Genomic DNA, 17,152 nt, shown 5'->3' with positions numbered 1-17,152 from the left:
AGAAGACCATTTTCGGACTATAGGACCAAATATCTTACTTATTTGGCAAATAAGGACCAAATTTTGATAAGCAGTTGTTTTAGAATTTAGAGGTTTACACGTTTAAATATCGCATTATGTTTTCACTGTAATTTCTGTTCCAGATTTCAGCACAAGAAAGCAGGCGCAAAAAGAAGGAATACATGGACCAACTGGAAAGGAAGGTCGAGATCCTTATATCGGAGAACACAGACTACAGGAAAAGGGTGGAGACCCTCGAGCAGAAGAACGCGAGTCTCCTGTCTCAGGTGGCGTCGCTGCAGGCACTGCTGGCGCGCGGCCGCAAGTGACGTCATCACCCGCGTGACGTCACCGCCCCGCCGGCCCGCAAGTAAGCGCTGTCCCGTAACGGAATCAATGTATATTTTGGATGTCTTTACATTTACGTACACGAGTGTCCGGGGAAAGAACTGTCAGCGTTTGAATGGTTGCTCACTGTAATTGTTAGTAAATAGGTATTCTGTGGTGCTCGATCGCTATACCTACGTCGGTATACAAACTGTCAAGTGCCACACTAGATATTTATTTTATACAACTCTGAAACAGTTTTCGTTCGACGCGAGGGATGACTTGATAACAGGGAATTAGTACTGGGGTTTAGATAAGTATCGATAGTTATTTACGCGTGTTGTTTGAAATCTCGTAATATATATTATTATAGCGCTGTAACGGCGATAATTAGTCTGTAAGTTTTATTTTATGCGTGTTTTCATTGAAATGTGCAATTAGGTTAAGGATTTTATTGTTACCCAAAGCATACATTGTACTTGTGTGGGCTCTCCGTCGTAGAACACATCGCCGTGAACAGATCGCCGGTCTGCACGTGGCCTAACAATGGTATTTGACACTAGATTAAACAATAGAGACTACTAAACTACTTAATATAGTTTGGGACATAGCATCGCCGCTGTGTATGAGTGAGATGGCGATGCGTTGTGTTATCGGAATCTTAGTAGCATAATAATGTAAGACGCGCAGTGTACCAGCGGCCGTCTTACCGATTTATATTGAATTCCATGAATTTGCATTTATAGCGAAATGTGTATTGTCCTAGAGATTTTACCTTGTATTTAAGATAAAGTTAGTTATGTATCTAATAGTGGACCTATTTAAAACCGATTTGTGTGACAATGTGTTTTCGGTTATGTCTAGTCTCTTGTAGAACCGTCGGGCCTCGTTCTGGAGGCCTCCATAGAAACATTAGCTGCGTTCTCAGTTCATACTGCGCTCTATATCGACAAGTACAAAATAATGGCATGCCTTCAACGGGAATAACGTAACTAACTGTAATGAGCTAACTCATTTATTTACATGCAGTATTTTAACTATAAGGGTTGCCTCACTATAAAAATGCGGATCGAAGGACCAGAGAGAGAAAAAAATAAAAACTCCAAGGTTCGTAAGCTTTTGTTTTTGTAGTTAGGTGCCTAAAAGCTTAATGAATAATCAATTTCAATAAATATATTCTAGCAGAATCTCCAGTAGTGAGTGCGTTGTATTTCGTGGTCTTGCCAACTCTACCGTAGCTACAGCGTCCAGCGTGATAGTTCCATATAACAAGCTGCTAGTGATCTTTCTAACATTCTTGTTAAACTAAACATTCCATTTCTTAGTTATGAGTGACTTAAAGTGAGCTCGAGTACTTATTACTGCTAATTTGTAGACTTTAGCGCGGGAACACTGTAAACTCTTGTTTATGGAGACGAATTAATGTCCCTATTTTGTTGTACAGACAGCACATCAACTTACCGCAATCTGTCAAACTTCTTCAATACATTTTCAACCTTATCACAATAGTGAAAGGTTAAAGTTCGATTGGCAAAATTTGACAGATACGGGTAGGTTGATCTGCTGTAACCATCCATTTATTGTGTCTGTGACCTCGAGTGTGACCAACCATACGGTTTTTTGGACACTAGTGACCAAAAATATTTAAAGTTAAGTTGCATAAGCTCTTTGCTTTATTAAAAAACGCAGTTTCTGAAAACAAAAGTTTACAGTGCGCCTCGACATTTTATTTAACAAACTTTTAAACAAATAACACATTTTGATATTAAAAATGTGCTGTTATAAATTTTCGTTTGAATAATTTATAAGACTAGCCAATCAATGTTAGCTTTTTCAAAATTTTAACGTCGTTTTATGTCATTTGTAGAGGGTGACGTTTATGCTTTTTAAATATCGAATACAAACACAAAGGCAGAGACAAACTTTTGTAGGTATGCGATGTCTCCCAGAGTGAACCTATGAACGCAAATATATTCGATATTCAAAACGTTGCTTTCTACAAAATATAAAAAAAAAATCGACAAAATTGTAAATAAACCATAATCAAAGCTATATTTACTAGAATGCCTGTATATAGGTAATATCATTGTTTCGTATTAATATTTCACTGTTTGTGCAATTAATTTGTTCTCTTATACACTCGTAAATGTTCTTCCTATTTTAGTATAAGAAAATGTTCTATTTATATACTTAGCGCTGAATTAATATATCGACATATAGCCCTGGCTTCTCAGGGAACGTTTTAAAGAATTGAGATATATTTTAAGAGATTTTTTCTAAGGAAATTTTAGATATATATAAACACTGTTTTACACGTCTTTATCACTATACAAGTTAGGTCTCTAGATAAAGTATCGTTAGTACGGTCATACATACAAGTTTATTATTGAAACTGCAAGTGTGCCTGCATATCCAGCATTGCTCTAATGGTATAAGCATCGATAGGAAAGTATCCTTTATAGAAAATATTATTATTTAAATATATGAAATATTCAATTCCTAATATGGCATTTACCGTCTGCAAAAGTGATTTTATAGGAATTATGATGAATTAACTGATTTTAGTAATATATTTAACTTATAATGGAATTAATATTTATGTGAGAGAGGTGCGCCTGCGCCTGGCTTATTATGACATAATAACTTGTAATGTAAACGAAATGCCAAACATACTATTATATGTTAGTATGCACATACATATTTTGGGTGACAATGTTACGATTCATTCGAGGTTTGCATGTGTGCGTGAGTCTGATCTCCGATGGGTCGTAATCCGTGCGAGTCCCTAGAGGGGCCGAACGTATCTTGTTATTCATTATAAAGTAATTTTATTTGATAGTTTTATTTGTTAAAACTATACGTTACCTTGAGTCATGATTTGTTGAATCGTTTGTTTTATTATTATTTTTCAATGACATTGCGGATTTTACTGTCACCCTTCTAATAAAACGTCAAATATTGTAATATCAATTGTTTCTTTTATAAAACCTCCTGACATTAGTGTGACTTTCCTATACACCCCTTCCAATATTTCCTCTGCTCACAATATTTTTAAAGGAGCTGAAATATCATCCATATCTACATCACTATGATAAGGTAAATTTTAAAAAAGATTTGTCGGTAATCCTTTATTTCACTTATCAAGCTTACCATATATTCGCTCTCACATACAAATCCGTAGACAAATCTTAAAATAAGCAATTAAGACTAGACTTTTATATAATTAGTACATACAATAAAGTGAAAACCAAAAGATTACATTGAGAGCTATTGGAGCACCTATGGTTTTTCTACCGCTCAGTCTTGGTTCATAACTACACTAAACTATCCTAAATACAAATATGTATTTAAATTATAATAACTATCGTCAAACATATCAATATAACATAAACTATACATCACTATATCTAGCCTTAAACAAAACTATCATTGCCTTAAAAAAGTTATGTATGCATTACTCGAACAATTTTGCCGAACTCCGAAATTAAAGATACTGTAAATACGTAAAATGCATAACAAGAAATGCAACAAAAGAAAATTTGTTCAAATAGATAACAGTCGAGTCAAACGAAGCAGTTCAGTTAAAAAATACTCAACTTTACAATTTGTGAAGGAGACTTAATAAAAATCAATTCCATATAACATTAAACAGTATCCTCAAAGCGAGATGAAGACTTTCTTCTTAGCCATAACATGAGCTATGATGACCCATAGGGCTGTTCCCCAAACAGCTTCAACGAGGCTGATCGCATGAGTCCTCATGTCAGGGACTCTCCAATGGAAGGGGAATAGATGAGCGCAGACAGAATGGCCGACGTACAGAGCAATGGCGTTCAACCCTGGAGCCCTGAAGGGACCACCTCCCCAGATCCTCCAAGCGTCTGTCAGGGTGTAGCAGAAGCAGAGCAGTATGAGGCAGCACGCTGATGTTACGAGGACGAATGACATTGACCTGAATGGTAAGTAGATATAAAAGTTAAAGTTCAGATCTCAAATCTTGATACCAAAATGAATCTAGTTAAACTGATGGATCGCAGTGGAATTCTGATGATAAGTTTTAGGCAGATAGGTAGTTCTTTCAGCACTTAATTTAATAGTTCAGGGTTTTCTAAATTCAGGCTCATCAATCCATGAATAGACACAAAGATTCCCAGATATTTCAGATAAAAGTCTTTGAAATATAACGAACTTACCAAAGGTTCTTATTGATGGGCACAACTCCATGCTCCCTAGAGAAGCCGGCCAGCAGGGCTCCAGCGAGCGCGAACACCAGAGCCCACGCGAGCCAGCGGGATATACGCGCCTTGTGTGACCTTTGTAGAAGAACTGTAGCTCCTGCCTGCACTCCAAAAAGTGCTTGTACCGCCGATGTTAAACAACCTGTAGGTAACGTTAAAGTTTAAGATATTAGAAAGATAGATAATATATTTCTTCAGCACAAACAAAACCAGGCACAAAGAAATTGACCAAAAATAAAAATTGAGTGGGTATGGGTACGCAATACCACGACATTAAATACAAAAAATAGATATTATAAAATTGCATATAAGACGGGTAGTGCGGTAGAAGGATCACAAAATAAGAGGAAAAAAGTAAGCATTGGGTAGATTAAATATGGGATTTTTCAAAGAACCATTTAACACATTAGGTGATAACAGCTTAGTAGGAGGTCCGAGCTATATGTTCAAAATCAACAAAAGATTAAGCCTAAAATAAAACAAAAACCAAGTAACTTTATTACTTACCAAGAAGTCCCTCAGGGTCCGTAGCTACTCCTCCATACACACGACGTGCATCACTATGCTGGAATAGATGCGATTCCCCCAACACTAGCCGGTCGATGTAGGCAGCTGCTCCACCACTGCAGTTCTTTGCCACCCAGTCATCGTGTAAGCCACCGGGTCCTAAGTAGCCCCTGGAAACGGAGATAATGGTACTATTCAAACAAATGTTAGCTGTTATCAGTGATGTTAGGAATTCAAATCATGCGGGTATTTTGCATTTAAGATAACTGCTGCTGTAAAGTTTTTAAAAACTGAGCGACCCCGCACGTTTCATAGGGACCGTGCGGTGTGTAATTTAAAAAGGCTGTAAGTTTATTATTATAACATGCTTCCCAAATCTGCCCTAGTCGGACTTTTAAATTTTCCTATTGAGTAAACTAGGATGGATGAGATTTTGCTGTCAAAGTATACCTAAATTTTTACTTATGTAAAGAACCACGTACACATTCATTTCACAATTATTTTGTGGGGTGCAATAGCAGCAAAATATGATTAGGTAATAAACGCATTCAGTTGGCATTCGAACCTCGCTCGTTTCACTCGTCTTCTTGTACACGATATTCAACACTGGTGACCCCGACGTGATTTGAACACGCAACACAATATCAACTTACATTGGGCATTCAGGATCGTGAACCACAAACGTGATGACGCTATGGGCAGCCACGAGGATCGCCGCCAGCACCCAGCACCACACACACGACAGCACATCCTTTAGAGCTTGGCCGCAAGCACCCTGGAAATACATATATACAGCATACCTGATACGAAATGTCCCTAAGTAAGGCCGCCTAAGTTCACTGTTCAAAACAATTGTTTACTTTGAAAATTCAGAGTAGTAGTATTCAGACGTCGGTGAAATTGGGTCCAAATAAGTATGCAATCTCATTTTTTTTACTTGAAAACTGCGTCTACACATGTCAGAGGGGCACCAGTTTATTGCGATCATCTCAGTCTTTCTGCTACGACCAGTGTGAGGTACCTAACTCAAAAACAAACCCGATTTCTAACAAGGGGTTATGATGTCAACACTTATGAAACATCTGTTGTCAACACCATCATTATGTACTTATATACTGAAATAATATTCAGTCTGCGATTATTAATAACGTATACAACATTTTGGCATGCCATACATAGTAGACATAATTGCTTATTAAGCTCATTTGTGTCTGCATAAACTGAAGGTGAACGGCTTTCATCGATCTAATTAAAGCCGTTAAGAGACAGGTTTGGAGTTATTTTAAAGTTTTCCTTATTCTGTACCTACACGAAACGCAACAGGGTGATACAATTTACCTATCCCACATATAGACATGTATTTCCCAGAGATTTTTCTAAATAAAGTAATCCATATTGCATATAAATAACCAACCAATAACCAAATTGGATCCCGATTTCTACATTCTAAATAAGTATGTATCAGAATTTACAGTCAGTTATTTTGTGTCAAAATTGCAGTCGTAATTAGGTGGTGCAAACGAAATATACTTTTGTAGGTAGATAGCAGATTTCTCTGTATAAAAAAGGTAAGCAAACAGAACCCTAAAACCCAGAAAAAAAAGCTAAAAACACATCAACAAGATCTTACACTCACCCGCGGAGGTGTATAATATTTCGGGGCGGTGAGCGCGTAGAAGCCGGCTGCGATGAGGTAGGATACTGCCAACCGCTGCAGCACGCCGAATATACGCAGCTCGTGTAACATGTTGGAGCCATAGATGGTGTTCAACGACATCCCTATCAGGAACATCATGATTGAACGCTGGAAACAAAAGAAAATCGCATGAAATCGTACAAAGTTTTGAATACGATTCTGTTTGGTCAAATAAAATCAAGACTGAAATTGTAAAGCTAGCATAAAGCGTAAGGTATAAAGGGTGTTTTAATTAACACCACTTTAAAGAATGTGAAGGAGATTTGACGCTGGATGCAGGTCGCCTCCAACAGGTATCTGTGGAGATCTAAGGGGGTCAGGGAGAGACCTATGTTCAGCAGTGGACGTCCTATGGCTGAGATGATGATGATGAAGGAGATTTCTCAGACTTCTGCGAAGTCGAAAGGAGTTGTGCAAACATTACCCTTTTTGCCACTGCAAAAAGTGGTTTGTGGTTTGCGGTTGATCGTAAGTGCAACGTCGAACATATAATAATGACGAAATTGTCAATAAATAAACTTCCATCAAAACAGTGGAATTTAACATTCCATAAAGTGTTATTTGTAAAATCAAATATTACTAAATCTGTTTCTGGCATTTATGACTTAATACAATAGAAGTTCATAGGTGTTCATTTTGAGACACAAAGTGACAAATACAGCGTTTGCAATAATACCGGCAAGCTTAAGAAATACGACATCTATAAAATTCTGAACAACAAACTGTCTATATTCTTTACTGAGTAATATCCTTGCTTAACCGACCATCCAATCTCTTTGAGACCTGTTCACCTTAGCAACTGCCAAATAAAGCAAAAGAGACTTTAAATGAATATAAGAAATCTGAACTTTTTCGACGGCAAGAATCTATTGTAATCACGAACTCAAAAAAGTCCACTTAGGTTTTTACATTTAATTTAGAGAGCATTCAACAAAAGTAGTGCAGTTAACAATAAAGTGATAACGAAGAATCTAAAAAATATGAATTCAATGTTTTTCTCAATGTCGATTGTATAACACTTGCGTAAACCTCTTGAGAAAAGCCACTCTTGAAACTAATCGTATTAGTAACACAGCATTTAGATAAATGACGATCGCATTGTGATCATAGTTTACAACAATGACAGACGATGTATGCATATCTCAAGTATTGCTCTAAACATTTGCATAAAAACTTTTAGAAATACTTAATCTTTATTTAGGTTTTCAGCAAGTTAATTTTTTGGGAGACAAACATTGTTGAAAAAATGTAGCGCTAAAATGAACTGTGGTTTGCAATAATACTGAATCGTAACATTCTTAGAAATCTAAAACCTCTCCACGAGACAATATAATGTTTTAATGTCAACAATGATAGTTTGTAAGAGCTACTACAAACGCATTCGCCAAACGGAACAAAAAATAACATCTAACTGCTTACTAATATGCGCACGATCAATTCTAACCAGAGCGCATGAAGAAAACTAACCTACTTACAGACCAAACGATTAATGGCCATAGAAGATGCCATGACAATTATTTATGTGAAGTGGTAACATCTGCCGAATAAAAGACATTAAATAAATGCACCAATCACATGATACTTGACGATTGTTCTGAACGAATTGTAACAGCCTCCTCTAATCGAAACCAGGCCGTGTCCGTTACTGGGTCACTATATCGAACAACTAACGATACTTTCAATATAACTCATACTGTTCCCGTTACTTACACACATGCGATATACATCGACGGTAATGATGACGCACTCGAGAAAAATAAACGAGCTAAAGAAGATGTGGATGGTGTGGACAGCGATGCTGTAGATTGAGGCGGAGAGAGCTATCTGGATGTTATCACGCAAACAGAATTTCCAATGAAATATGTAGCAAAAAGCGGACTTAGCATTAGTGGCGGGCGCACTGATGTGGTGCCCGTATGCATTGGAGATCTGATCAAGGTACACAATGAGACAAAATGCGGAAGTCTGGGTGAAAGTGAACGGATCGCGTGCGGTGAATACAAATATCTGTGTCTATTGAGGAGCACATTAATCAGTTATTGCGATTAAGTGTGAGATAATTTTTAGTTCCCTGTTTAGTGGAACAGGTAGCAAAGATGTACATATGATGTTGTTGCCCTGTTGAACAATCGCACTGAGTTTGTTTTGATGACATTATCTAGAGCTACTATTATGAACATTGTTTCGACCGAAGTACATAACAATACAGTTGTTTGTAATTAAAAAAGAACTCGTAACAAGCGGGGTCTTACATGTTGACCTGCTCAGAGTACCTCTATACTTGCCTATCCTAATCTAGTATTTGCATCACAATGCAAGTATACCTTTCACAAGGAACCGATGCGACCTCATGCCCGAAGATTACATACATAAACTATCCTTTGAATACATACTCAATAGTAAGTCACCTACTCTCTTTTGTTCCAGATTTCACTCATGGAATATACAATGACTTATTTTATAAATTTCTAACTAGGTGTGTACTTATCGAGTGTCATTGGAGCAATTACTAACATCAGGAGACCTATACCGGTTCTTGCGGGTGAACCAACTTCTCACGTAAACGCACAAGTCGCTTTGGTCGTAAATAATATTATTACTATACTAACAGATAGATCTTTTTTCGTCACGCAACCACGACCTGTGAGGAGAGAAAGACTGGTCCGGGAACGGGTTTTTCTTACACGAACACAAGTTGACTTTTTATTCATATTTTAATTTAGCATCCTCGAGATAACCAGATAGCATTCAACAGGCGCGCACGCATCGGTCTGCAAAACGTTTACATAACAAGACTGGTTCTGTAGGCTGACCTTAAGCACCCCTTTCACAGTGTAGTGTTCGCCCTACCTGTGTCTCTGTAATTACCATCCGATAATTAGGATATCGGCTCGCTTGCCCACATAACGTCTTACTCCCGTGCCACACACTCTCCCGGTTTCCCGCCAACTGGCCATAGAGTATAGTGTGCACTCTCCGCGTCTATGCGACAACGAGACGACAGATATCGGTGCAGGTGATAATACAGTACACTACATCCCTTCCTTTGTTTAGTAAAAACAAATTAAACTCCGTCACTTTGCCGACATCAATAACCAGTCTGGTGATCAGTCGATGGACACCGATATCCCGCCTGTTAGTCCATGTGGAATCAAACAGTCTCAAATATTGCTGCACGTTCAGCCAACGAGCACTCATCTTGCTTGGTCCGATTCAAACAGTTTATTATCGAAATCATCTACTTTATATCTAGGCAATGACATATCCAGGTAGGTATCTCATGCTCGAAACAATTACGAACACTTGAGATCCACTAGCGGCAAAATCAAAATGAATATAAAAATAGATAAAACCAAACTGTACCTGCCTATTAATGGAATATAATAAATCTTCATACTCCCAGTGGTTTAATCACATTTTACTCTAGCTACCTACTCCTTTCCCTTTTCCTTCAAATGACCAAGTATTGCCTTTGCCCTTGTCGGGCTTTGACTGAATAATTTTACTTCACTTGAAAAACAGTTTCAGAATGCATTGTCCCAATGTAAGAATTTTATTTCTAGCTTCAGAGTTGAAACAATAATGATGAAATGAAGTTTTTTCTGACGCTTTGTACTTGCGATTAAAGCCCCGTAATGACTTTTACGTGCATTTTACTAGCGTAGCGTTTGCTAGTGTTTTATAAACAACCGGACAACTTTGAAATGTCACTACAGTCGAATCGTTTTACACTGACGATTTATGGAAATTATTACCTTTACCTTTTACTCACACATTACCTTACCATTACCACTTTCAATAACCTTACCAACAAGTTACCGCCGCGCCGTTTAAAGCAAACCTTTGAGTGTTACTCAAGGACTCCACGACAGTGGAACGTGACTTTCAAGTCCATGCTAGGCCCTGCCATTTTATACTTGCACACAACATATACGAATCCTCGCGAACCTTGCTGGTCGCACCTCGTAAAGCTGTACAAGACTTGCACGCAACATATACGAATCCTCGCGAACCTTGCTGGTCGCACCTCGTAAAGGTGTACAAGACTTGCACACAACATATACGAATCCTCGCGAACCTTGCTGGTCGCACCTCGTAAAGCTGTACAAGACTTGCACACAACATATACGAATCCTCGCGAACCTAGCTGTTCACACCTCGTAAAGCTGTACAAGACTTGCACACAACATATACGAATCCTCGCGAACCTAGCTGTTCACACCTCGTAAAGCTGTACAAGTTCTCGCCTCTCAGGCATATAGGTCTATAGGTACATATGATAGTTCTACTATCTAATACTTTCGCGCAACCTTACGATTTCTCACGGACCTTACTGTTAGCAACAGTGGAACGTGCCTCGCAAAGCTTTACGAATATAAATATAATAGTTCTACTATTTAATACTTTCGCGCAACTTTACGATTTCTCACGGACCTTACCTACTGTTAGCAACAGTGGAACGTGCCTCGCAAAGCTTTACGAATATAAATATAATAGTTCTACTGTTTAATACTTTCGCGCAACTTTACGATTTCTCACGGACCTTACTGTTAGCAACAGTGGAACGTGCCTCGCAAAGCTTTACGAATACAAATATAATAGTTCTACCATTTAGTACTGCCGTACGATCTCTAGTTTTTCAAACATGTACATAAATACATAGTAATTATGATCACACAAACGTACGTACCCGGTTGACTTCCGCAGTGGGCCCGTGAACTAGCAGATTTCTGCCAGTACCTACACATACATAATGACTAAAAGTAGAATTATAGTTCAGAAGTTTTTTTTTATTGATAACAACATAACACAATAATTTATACGGTTGTACCTAAGTGGTAAATTGTGTCTACAAATGAAATACCTTTGTATTTCCAATCTGCTTTTCAACGTGTCTAGGTGCCAGTATACCTATTATAGGTACAATGTTTAAAACTTAAACGGTCGAAACGCAGCTCTCCTGACGGAAAAGATATCTCGTTTACTCATGTTGTATCGTTAACTATTCTAAAAATTGTACTACCTACTAGGGGAATTACATTTAATCTCGATGACAACAGAGAACTAACAGTTTAGTGCACTACTAATGTGTTAAGTAAAGGTAGGTATTCCTATTAGACTCGGAACCAACCTACCTAGCAATCATGTTTACATAGTTACAGATCGCTTGGACCAGCCACCGTTCACATCTAATTTGACACCCCATTGCAAAATTATTTAAATTATTACAAATGAAATTAATAGCAAATGCTTAAAGAAGAGTTTCCTTTTATTAATTGAGAGTGGAATATTTCAAAGCTTAATTCCTTATCTCAGCATTGCAACAAGTAATCTGGTTTCCAACCGTATGGATCAGCGCTGGCACTTGCATGCTTCTGCAGATACACTCTCTAAAAGAATTCTGATATACCTAAGCTTCGAGCGTTCTACATCAATGAGTGTCCAGGGGCGCAATTCTACAAATTTAACTTTAGTGCTATGTGTACGTTACGATTATAACGTAGGCACCTATAAAGCCGTTGCTTTATAGTTACGTTTAACTTATCAGATTTTAGGATTTTAGTTAACAACTACGTCGTGCAACGAAACGCGCTTTGACAGGTGTCATCAGCTTTGTAATCTGTAGCTGTGACATTCAGTGAAACTACAAAACACAAACAAACACCTTAACATAGAATAGAATCCATCAATAGAGACTCTCAACTACTGTTCCTCCTCCTTTCATCAAAGTGAACAGCAACTCACAAACAGCGCTCCCGTCGATACACAATTCCCCCCGTAGAAACGATCGCCGACCCCTCTACAACGTCCGTCCACCTATAGATTGGCCGCAGGATTCCTAATTCATGCGCCCACCAACGCCGAATAGAAACCTAGAACCTATGAAGAAGGTACCTACTTAGTGAACAACCAAGCGCCGCAGATAAAATGCAGGTGCCACAGGACCCAGGCAGCTCGGTGCCGCTGCTTTGAAAATTTCAAGAAACTGTTCGGTCAGCAGGCATCTCCAGGTTTCACAAGTGGGTGGCAAAGCAACAACAACAATCAGTATGCCAAGAACATTTGTAGCCAACAACTGAGAAGGCTACACATTGTACCTACTTCAAAAGATAGATGTATTAATCTCAAATCAATAAATGGATTCTATTTCATGTCTTGGTTATGTTATTCTCCCAACAACTTTCTATGTAAGTTTATTTAGTTTACACTTATAATTCTTGTTGGGCACTGCAATACTGTAAAGTATAATTTACAAATAAATAGCAATATTACAATGAGGGCTACTCTGTTAAACTGCACCAATGTCAGTCAATTGTGATACCAATTAAAATCCACTCAAGCCTGAATCTTGAAGGTTATATTTTAGAAGCACAAGCAATCACCAAATTATGAAATCTAAATCATTAGACAGTACCCAGAGTAAGTATCTATATTGAAACTCCTTCCATGTTTCATTCTTATAAGATTTTGTCACAGATGTGAAACCCCAGTTAGGTAAATAAAGCAGCATTGTCCCAACAAATCTTAATGGGAATTAATTAAAGTACAAAAATGCTCCATTGCTTAGTTCCTTAAACTTTTAGTCTAAGAGTTTCATATTCACCTAAAATACTCAAATTAGGATTATGAGTTAGGATGTTTACCAAAGATTCTATCTATTGAATACCAAAAGTTTTGATCCACATTTTCCATCTAATATTGCTGTTTGGTACTGTTTTCCTGTTCTGCATCTTCTGAGATATCTCTGTTGTAACATAACAACCTCTTAGATACTGCAAAACAAACTAAATTAAAAGGATTAGAATTATATTCAGGGTGACTCAGCAACCGTTACAATTAACATTAACTAGATAGGCAACCCACTGGAAGCGTTGACGGGTTGGAATGTTGTACATATGTGCATACATACCAGTACAACTGGGTAAGTACTTCAAAATACATAGTCCAACTTACAATGGTCCTTCAATGTGCTATTTGTTTAACTAAATACCTAGCACATGTTTGTCATTTATAGAACAGTTGACTAAAGGTACAAAACCACCAGTTTGTTCTTGTAATATCCACTATATTGTAAGCAAGTCTCTTGAAGTAAGTTGGTACCAGAACAATGTAGCAAGTAAGTAGTTAACTAGACTCTGGGAGGGAAGCTAGGTTTGGAAGCTTATATTATCCAAACCACCAGCACAGAAAATCTGAAATTAATCAAGATTTAAAGAAGGTACTCGTCCAGATTAACTTTCAAATACTTAAAATTACTCAATTCAAAACAGATTATTTAGTAGAAATAACTACTTAATTATTGTAGTAGGGAGTCGCTTACAAACTGAAGGTACTTATAATATTATGCACTCAGTTCACCAAATATTTCACTATATTACAAGTTACAAATTAATTTGAAACTTTCAGTCATAATTGCATTCCCAGTTATTATTTCTTTTGCTTTATATAACTTGGTTTGTTTAATTTATTAACTTCTTAAAATAGTTTGTATAATAATTTTCTCTTATAACTACCTAGTTCAACTTGCATTGTATAACTTTCTCAAAGTCAACCCAAAAAAATATTGTTAACATTTCTTTTTCATGTTATTATCGTATGTATCAATACATACAAATTGTAACACCTATTATGTTTTTAAAAAGAGTAACCATGGAGTTTCTTGCCCGTTCTTCTCCATAGGAAGCTACTTTTGGAATGGGCAACTAGAAGCAAACTTATTTATAATTTTGATGTTCATAAGTGCTTGTAAAGGCCTACATGAAATAAATGATTTGATTACTTTTCACACTTTTATAGTCAATGGGAACCAAAGTTTATTTACTTTATGATATAGGAACACAATGTAATTTATCTTTCATAAAGGAAATTACTCCCACGACAGATGTTTGGCTGTATGCTGTAATCATAGCCATCATGTAGCATCACAGCATTAAAACGATTTACTGATTCGCACCAATCTTAAAACAAATGAATGTTCTATGTTCAATTGGTGAAAAATACATGAATTTCATACGCAATGTGATATTATGATACAGGCTTTCTGGAAAACCCTTATGTGATGAATATACAGTACAATTACTAACGTACAACTTACTTATATGCTTCAAAGAACACACAATTAAACTTTCCAAGTAAAACCTAGACATGAGCACTGGTGTGAGATTCTTTAAAGTCTCATACAATAATTTATAGTCGAGTCGGTGACTGGATACCATACTAGCATCCTTACTAGAAACTTTAACTTGCACGTTCTTTGGACAGACGGCCAATTTGTTCAGATTTCGGCTGTTTAGGGGGACTTCTAATCCGCAAACTGAACTTACCATACCTGCCCCTTCCTTTCTTTTCAATTCAAAAGAAATAATGTTCGCTACTTACAGACACGCCGCCAATATCATATTTTCACTCGTCGCCAAATGTAGTGTTCGCCCTACCTGTGTCTCTGTAATTACCATCCGATAATTAGGATATCGGCTCGCTTGCCCACATAACGTCTTACTCCCGTGCCACACACTCTCCCGGTTTCCCGCCAACTGGCCATAGAGTATAGTGTGCACTCTCCGCGTCTATGCGACAACGAGACGACAGATATCGGTGCAGGTGATAATACAGTACACTACACACAGTTAGTCTACAGAGTACAGACTGCTTACGTAAGCTCACTGTTACAAGTGTTACACCACACCATTATTAAATAAAGCATGTTATAATAAAACAATGAGAATGTTCTTTAACCTTTTTTTGGAATACAATCACTTCAAAATAACTCAACAACTTCTGACAATGTTATTGTACTTGGTTACGAAAGTTATAGTGAAGATCATGCGATGTAAATAATAGGTGATTATGTTGATACGTCTGGCATCTGTCAGCATAAACTACCTCGCTGACAAGCGTAAATTTTGCTGTCATGAGAACGAAAGAGTTTTTAAGAAACGTTTTATCTCAGATCTCTTTACCAAAAGCGTCTAAACTCTTATTAAGATAGATCCTAACATTTTATTTCTGTCAACAGTCTCTCCAGAGTTTTATAGCCTTGCTTTAGCTTTAGAGTTATCGAAATTCTTGTACCTATCGCCAAATGTAAAAAATAATAAAACTAATATATAAGCAACTCACCCGAACGATTTGTAAAACAATCTTCCACCTCGGAACTCCCTTCGCAAAGGAACTCTTCACAGACAAGGGGATGCAAACACCCATGATCCAGAGGAAGGCAGGGAACACCAGATCTCCAGCAACCAGGCCGTTCCACGTAGCGTGTTCTAACCACCAGTAGCCACCAGCACCGTCGTTCACGAAGATCATGAAGACAATAGCCATCCTGGACAAAAATGGATCTTATGAGTTTGGAAATAAATACTATATTAGGATGGTTATACAGAATGGAGAAATTTGCAAAAAATTTGGACGAATTACGCAATAACTGTGTAGTGTGTGTTTAATAGCTCTCTCAAATACTTGAAATGACACAAAACTAAATAAAGCGTCATCTAGAAAAACGTGTGAATAGCCCTGTTCACACGCATATCTGGGCGTGCTAGAATTTTAATGAAATAGCTGTAGAGGCTTTTACTTTTGCAAATCATAACCGCTAAGATAAATCTTTTCTTTTATAGGTCCTGTTAGTATTTAAGACCTTATATGGTCATTTTCATCATCTTCCAAGACAAGTAACGGTTATTCCTGTCAGCCATAAAGAAACAAATGAATTGTTGCTTGCTTTACTATCTTCATCTTAGTTACTGTGTCGCTTTTATTGTAAAGTCACACACACATTTGCAAAGTTGTACATGTGATCTCCATTCCTACTCTATAAGACCTGTAAGCCAATGATCATCTGAACCTATTGCAATCTTCACTTACCCTCTAAACGTATCCAGCGCTCGTAACCTCTGCTGTATTGCCAGTTCCTTGTCTCCATACCTCAGCTTGCCGGTCCTCCTTACCCTTGACATGATAAGCTTTATGATGCCGTACAGCACCCATATTGCCAGCAGTACTCCCAGCATCAACAGTAGAGCTGGTGAAAAAAAATAGGGTTTAAGTTTTGGACTCCCAGTAGTTGTTTAAGGGAAACATTTGTTAGTGTCGTGATTTCTTATGGTCATTGGAGTTGTTGAAAATTCCATCTATATTCAGAAGCGATATACCTCTAAAATTTTAAAACAAAGCCTTGAATCTAACATTTATGACTACATATGTCAAGATCTCATCATCTTCCAAAACGAGACGGATCTCGCGAAATTACATATGTCATATTGTTTATCTCAAGGTGTTGCATTCTTAGCTATCCTATCACCTACTAATATTTCTCTATCCCGTTATATTACTTGCAATCTTTTCAACTCAATTTCCTTAATCGATCCAATCGTCTTCGAAC

The 17,152-nt window shown here is 37.4% G+C and overlaps 2 protein-coding genes across 3 annotated transcripts in view; one reads left to right on the top strand and one right to left on the bottom strand.

The window, feature by feature from the left end:
• The window catches only part of LOC110377385 (cyclic AMP response element-binding protein A), a 107,254-nt gene extending 103,961 nt beyond the window's left edge, over positions 1 to 3,293 (top strand). Inside the window, exon 7 of the mRNA XM_049840900.2 lies at positions 144 to 3,293. Within this exon, the coding sequence (XP_049696857.1) occupies positions 144 to 329 (186 nt within the window). The 3' untranslated portion in view covers positions 330 to 3,293. The remainder of the gene's footprint in view (positions 1 to 143) is intronic.
• A 148-nt stretch (positions 3,294 to 3,441) lies between these two features.
• The window catches only part of LOC110377402 (heparan-alpha-glucosaminide N-acetyltransferase), a 31,778-nt gene continuing 18,067 nt past the window's right edge, over positions 3,442 to 17,152 (bottom strand). Inside the window, exons 4-10 of one of the 2 annotated variants that reach the window (XM_049840890.2) lie at positions 16,636 to 16,792; positions 15,889 to 16,093; positions 6,703 to 6,876; positions 5,726 to 5,847; positions 5,073 to 5,242; positions 4,521 to 4,707; positions 3,442 to 4,279 (exon numbers count right to left, since the gene is read on the bottom strand). In XM_049840890.2, coding sequence (XP_049696847.2) covers positions 3,985 to 4,279; positions 4,521 to 4,707; positions 5,073 to 5,242; positions 5,726 to 5,847; positions 6,703 to 6,876; positions 15,889 to 16,093; positions 16,636 to 16,792 — 1,310 coding nt within the window. In that variant the 3' untranslated portion in view covers positions 3,442 to 3,984. The remainder of the gene's footprint in view (positions 4,280 to 4,520; positions 4,708 to 5,072; positions 5,243 to 5,725; positions 5,848 to 6,702; positions 6,877 to 15,888; positions 16,094 to 16,635; positions 16,793 to 17,152) is intronic. The other variant, XM_049840891.2, reaches the window with a different exon arrangement.

This window comes from Helicoverpa armigera, chromosome 10, assembly GCF_030705265.1.
Source record: "Helicoverpa armigera isolate CAAS_96S chromosome 10, ASM3070526v1, whole genome shotgun sequence".
Lineage (NCBI taxonomy): Eukaryota > Metazoa > Arthropoda > Insecta > Lepidoptera > Noctuidae > Helicoverpa > Helicoverpa armigera.
Note: the sequence above shows the minus strand (reverse complement) of the source record. Positions and strands in the feature narration are given on the sequence as shown.